Source organism: Sorex araneus, chromosome X, assembly GCF_027595985.1.
Source record: "Sorex araneus isolate mSorAra2 chromosome X, mSorAra2.pri, whole genome shotgun sequence".
Taxonomy (NCBI): Eukaryota; Metazoa; Chordata; class Mammalia; order Eulipotyphla; family Soricidae; genus Sorex; species Sorex araneus.
The window spans coordinates 371794517-371800516 of NC_073313.1; the positions used below are offsets into that span (position 1 = coordinate 371794517).

The 6000-nt window shown below is 64.5% G+C and overlaps 1 protein-coding gene across 4 annotated transcripts in view; it reads right to left on the minus strand.

Moving 5' to 3' along the window:
- Positions 1-5594, minus strand: part of MAP4K3 (mitogen-activated protein kinase kinase kinase kinase 3) — a 132459-nt gene extending 126865 nt beyond the window's left edge. For all 4 annotated transcript variants that reach the window (XM_055119812.1, XM_055119811.1, XM_055119810.1 and 1 more), the window contains exon 1: positions 5338-5594. In XM_055119812.1, coding sequence (XP_054975787.1) covers positions 5338-5433 — 96 coding nt within the window. In that variant the 5' untranslated portion in view covers positions 5434-5594. The remainder of the gene's footprint in view (positions 1-5337) is intronic.
- Positions 5595-6000: the final 406 nt, after the last annotated feature.

A 6000-nucleotide genomic window follows, 5' to 3' on the forward strand; every position in this document is an offset into this window, starting at 1 on the left:
GAAGCCTGTCAGCTCGGGTGAAGGCAGCTGGACCTTCCAGGACACAGAGAAGAGCCCAACGCTGAAGGAAGCCTCCGTGAGCTCACCTGCGACTCTGAGGCCTGCTGGGAACTGCCGCATTTCCTCCCTGGCCAGCCACAGAAGGCCATTAGTTCGGAATGAGAGCAGAGCCGGAGGAATGGCACGGAGGGTAGGTGCCTGTGTGCACTCAGGGACTGGATCGGTCCCAGCACCCCATACACCGCGAGCGCACAGCGATAGCACAGCCGGGAGGGCGTTTGCCTGGCATGCAGCAGACCCAGGTTTGATCCTCGGCATCCCATAGGATCCCCCGAGCACCGCCAGGAGTGATTCCTGAGTGCAGGAGCCAGGAGTCACCCCTGAGCCTCACCGGGTGTGACCCAAGAGGCTAAATAAACAAATAAATAAAAAGGAAGCAGCCCAAGAACCGCTGGCTGTGACCTGAACCCCCCCCCCACCCAGCCGGCGTGCAGAGCTGTGCGGGGCTCGGTCAGTCTCCCCCGGGCTCCACACACGGGTGGGGCCGCTGGGTTTCAAAGACGACGTGAGGAGAAACAGGCTGTCCTCACGGCACGGACAGCCGCGGGAGCTGCCTACACCGTGGACACGTTCAGACCGACCCTGCTGACCTGGCCTGCCTCGGCCCCAGCGCTACCTGCCTTCTGCGACCATGACCACCAGACGTCATCTGCGTCCTCCAAACCATCAGCACACGCGTGTCCCTCTCACGCCACAAACGTGTGTCAGCCCCAGCTTCCTCGTCACACTCCACGGGGAGAAACAGATAAGAGAAGTGGTACCCCCGGGTGTGTGTTGTTTGTGTTGTAAGTGTGTATGTGTGTGTGTGTTGTGTGTGTGCACCATCCCCACGGGAACGCAGAGCAGAGCTGAGAAACAGATAAGAAGAGTGGTACTCCCAGGTGTGTTGTGTGTGTGTGGTGTGGTGTGTGTGGTGGTGGGGTGTGTGTGTGTGTGCGCACGTGCCACCCCCACGGGCATGCAGAGCAGAGCTGTTCCCCAACAAAGCCCGAGGGGCTGGAGCAGCTGCGGCAGGTGGGAAGCAGGGGTCCAACCGGGAAGCTGAGGAGAGGGGCCTGACTGACGGTCACGGCTCACCCTCAAACACTCACTTTTTAAAGGTATTCCCCAGGTTTTCAGTGTACCTTATTTCTGCTTGGTGAGCGCCTCCCCCACCCCAGCTGTATGAACCCGGGCAGGAAGGGGGGGGCGAAGGCACCCTGAAGGGTGGCATGGAGCCGTGCCCAGGGCTGGGGCGGGTGCCAGTGGGAGACAGCATCCGTCTATACCCGCTACCTGACAGCAAAGGCCACCGGCTGGGACCCGTGTCAGGTACCATCCAGACCCACACCTGTCTGTCAGTGCCGGAAATGGCACCCCCAGGAGCGGGCGAGCTGGCGCCCAAGCCCGGCTGAGAGCAGACCCCCGCCCGGCTGAGAGCAGAGCCCCGCCCGGCTGAGAGCAGAGCCCCTCAAAAGCCACAGGGCCTGCGGGGCTGCCGTGCAGATCACAGGCCGCCTCAGCCGGGACACCGGCGCACAGAGGGCAAGTCACGCTTTTCTCCCTCAACGAAGGGAGCTCAAAGTAGGCAACGTGCGTCTCCGTAAACACCAAGTGCCACTCCACTCAGCCCTGACGCGCTCGTCTCCTCGGGAGGCTGCTCAGGGGAGGGCGGCTGTTCCCAGGAGCTCTCAGAGAACCACCAACTCTTCATCCTCACTACAAAGTCACACATTACACGCTGTTTCACAAGCAAAGCAAACCAGATAAAATCATGGAAGAATCTCCTTTAGGGAACGAGATCCAAATCAACGCCAGGGAACCTGTTGCTTTAAAGATCTCGAGAGAAATTACCCACATCTGTTCCGCTGTCGTGTTCTACCTCTAGGAACTCCTGCGGCCAGGAACCGCTACACTCCGATCTCCATCCCTTAACCGCACAGGAGAGGACGCAATCCCCAGGAAATTCTACACTCCGTGCCTTCGCCACGCACACACGCCCTGAACCCAAGCCCCATACTTTAGCCATGCACAGAGCCCGGACGCCGGGGACCTGGACTCAGACCTGCGGCACACAGGCTCTCCCGAGCCGACGGCCGTTCCTTCTTGCCCTCTAGACTCCGTCCTCCAAGGCAGTGGAAATGAGACAATCCCGTTTTGTTTTCTTTCCATTTCTTCCTGAATGCTTAAGAGCTTCATATCTCTCATTAGAGACCAGGTTTCAAAGTTCAGTATTTTAAGAAGAATCTTACAGTGATGACCATAATAAAAACAGTCACTGATGCCAGTAATCGGAGTACCTTAAAAGATGCAAGAGTTAGGGCCAGTGAAATACTAGAGAAGGTGCCTGCCTTGCTCGTGGTGGCCCGGCTGGATCTGACTCCCGGCACCCCAGAGGGTCCCCCCATCCCCCAAGACACTAGCGGAGCTGGGGGAGGGGAAGACCCTGAGCACAGCTGGGTGTGGCCCAGAGACAAACACAAATATCAAGAGTCAGAACTCCACGGCTACTCACAACACCTCCAGGCACTCAGGCACCCAGACCTGCAGAGCGAACGTCTCCGGGGCCGGAGGGCTGCCCCCTCCCCAGAACGGCTTCTGCAGACCCAGGAGAGCACCACACACGGGGCCCGCCTCGGGGGCTGACGCAGGCGGTGCTGAGCCCATCTCCCCGCTGGACCGTGAGCATCTGGGACGCGGTCTGGAAGAGGCCCGGCCAGTCCGATCCGAAGAATGAACGAGGACTCACGGCGTCGAGTCTGGAGACTGAGGAGGAGGAGCTGAGAAAGGAATCCACGGGGAAGAGTCTGCGCAGAGGTCCCCGAAGACAAAGGACGGAGCAGGGAAGATCTAAGCCTGGAGGCCGGAAGCAAACCCTCCCCAACCTGGAGGGGTCAGGGCAGCGTCACGCTGGAGCCCATGGCGAGACCCACAAGGTCCTCCGAGCACGGTGGGGTAGCTCAAACTCCATCTCCCTCCTTGGGACACTCTGAAACAGTTTCTTCAGATCTCAACAGACACTTCTCCAGAGACAGGGCAGACGCCCACCAGCTCCCAGGCCTGGGGAGGGGCCCCAGCAGAGGCACCTGCCTGTCGGGAACTGGGCAGCCCCCACAGAAAGCAGACGGAGATGCCTCCAGAAATCAAAATATGGAAATTCCAGACCTGTGATCAAGGTATCCCAGGCCTGATGATTTACAGAAAGGACCCACTAGCTCGAAGAGATGTACTTACGCCCGTTCGGGCAGCACACCCAGAAACAACCTCAATGCTCCACCACCGAAGCGGACATAAAGACGGCCCAGACGCACAGTAGCATACAACCTGACTCAACTATTTCAGAGAGAAAAATAGATGACTCCTTCCCATTTATCTGGACACAAAGAGCCCACATGCTCATGGAAACAAGTCAGAGACAAAAACCCTCAGATGGTATAATAAAGAGGAAATAAACAGCGGAACGAAACAAAACAAGTCAATTTGGGAGGTCCCTACTATCCGTTAAGGGTCACCCAGAGAGAAAGTGGGACCAGAAGGGGCAAGTGTGTTTAGAAGGACAAAGCCGGACTTCCGTGCTGAAGCCAGGGCTGGCCTCCCATCATCATCACCACGGGCTGACCCCCCAGCGTGCTCGCCTGAGACTGACATAATGCTATACTGCAATCCCACTTCAAATAGAAAGAAAGAAAGAAAGAAAGAAAGAAAGAAAGAAAGAAAGAAAGAAAGAAAGAAAGAAAGAAAGAAAGAGAAATAAAGAGAGTTGTTCCCCCAAACATTTCAAGTAGGACCCGTCTGCTTCTCTCTAGCACACACGTAGAGACCTATCGGACGCGAGGCTCTCAGGCTGGAGTAGTACAAATGACCAGCAGAGTTATCGCAGAAGATAGCCCTGGCCCGTGGCAAGCAGCCCTCTGGCGAGCACTGCACACGGCCTGGCAGGGCCGCTGGACTTCCCCGAGAGCCTGCCGCTGACCACGCTCGCCTCCCCGGGGTCACGAGTCTGTGCCGGAGGACGACAGCGTGGAGCCGTCCTGCGAGCCCCAAGGGCTCCCGGCTGCCCTGCTCTGGACACGGCCTGACACACGGCCGCACAGGCGCTGGCCATCCCGCTGAGCCCTCCCCGGAGACGGCTCCCGGGGACCTCGAGACAAGGAAATGCGTGTCTGCATTTGGGAGTCAGAGGAAAGTGTGGAGTGAAAGCGGAGCAGAAGGGCAGACACCCACACGCCAAGACCCCGCTGAGGAGCTCGTCATTCGACAGGGTCGCATGGCCAACAAGCGCCAGATCTCCCGCACTCTTCTCAGAGCTTCTCATTTACGTTTATCACTGTTAGGTCTGGGGCCGGTCTGGCTGTGCTGGGGCTGACTCCTAACTGCACGCGATGCCCATCACTGGCGGTGCTCGGGGGACCACACGTGTGCCGGGATGTAACCGGGGTGGCGGCTCGCAAGGCACACACACGTCCTGTGTGCAGTACCACGACCCAGCCCATTCGGGGCTCTCTAATGCAGCCGGGGCGCCGTGCCCAGGACAGACCAGCAGACAGGGTACGGGGCCAGGACAAGATCCCTGCGGTCACCAGCCCCGACGGAGGACGCCGGGTAACCGGGTCCTAAGCCACTTACTCAGCTCGGCCCGCTCTGGGGACCGCAGTGCTGCCGGCGAGAGCAAACTGCACCTGCCAGGCCTCCTCCTGTCCCCTGGGCGCCCCGGGGGTGTGGGGGCCACCTCCCCCCACCCGCGGCCCTCCGGGCCCGAGCCCGAGCCCGGGGCACGCCTCTCCGATCGGCCTGTGCAAGCGACAGGACGAAGAGAGCCGAAGGCTCGACCCACCGGGACGGCCGGGCCGGGGTGCGAGCCCCGGGGTCAGCCCCCCACGGGCACCCACACGGGCCAGAGGGGGCCTGGGGCCGGGCCCACGCACGGTCCGCAGGGAACCACCGGCCCCGACAGCTGCCCGCGCCAAGGCCCAGCGCCGGCCCCTCGCCGGACCTGCCCGCCTGGACCTCGGGCGTCCCCGCCCCGCGCGTCCCTCGGACCCGGCGCGCCGCGGGCGACCTTCCCGGGGCTGCGGGCTGCGCGCGGGGGTCTGCCTCGCCCACCCCGGCGACCCCGCGGGCCGGCCCTGCGGCCTGCGGGCGGGGGGCGCGCCCGGACCCGGACCCCGGCGACCCCCGGACCCGCGCGCCCCGCAGACAGGCCCCGCGGGGCTCCCCTCGCGGGGGGCGTCACCCGCGGGCGGCTCCGGGGCCTTTGTCCGCGCCCGCGCCCCCGCGGCCCCCGCGCCCGGCCCGCACCTTGTAGACGTCGCCGTAGGTGCCGCTGCCGATGCGCTGCACCAGCTCGAAGTCCTCCTGCGGGTTCCGGCGGGACAGGTCGAAGCCGGGGTTCATGGCGGGCCCGGGCCCCCCGCCGCCCGCCCGGGCCGGGGAGGGGCGCAGAGGGGCCGCGCGCTGGCCGCCGCCCGCCGCCCGCCGCTCACAATGGCCCGACCCCGACGACAGCCCGAGCGCCGCCGCCGCCGCCGCGCCCGTCACACCCACGGCGCCCCGCGCCCGCGCGCCGCCCGCCGCCCGCGCCGCGCCGCCAACATGGCGCCCGCCGCGCGCGCGCCCGCCCCGCGCACTGCGCAGCCGCCGCCGCCCCGCGCGCCCCCGCCGCCGCGCGCGCGCCCCCCCGCCGCCCGCCGCGCGCACTGCGCAGCCGCCGCACGGCCCGCGCGCCCCCGCCGCTCCCCCGCGCACTGCGCAAACGCCGCCCGCGCGCGCCCCCGACGCTCCCCGCGCGCACTGCGCAGCCGCCGCCCGGCCCGGGCGCGCCCCCGTCGCTCCCCCACGCACTGCGCAGCCTCCGGCCCCCCGTGCGCGCCCCCGCCGCCCCCCGCCGCGCACTGCGCAGCCGTCAGACACCCCCCCCTTGCGTGCGCGCACCCGGCCCGCGCGCGCCCGCTTGTGGGACCT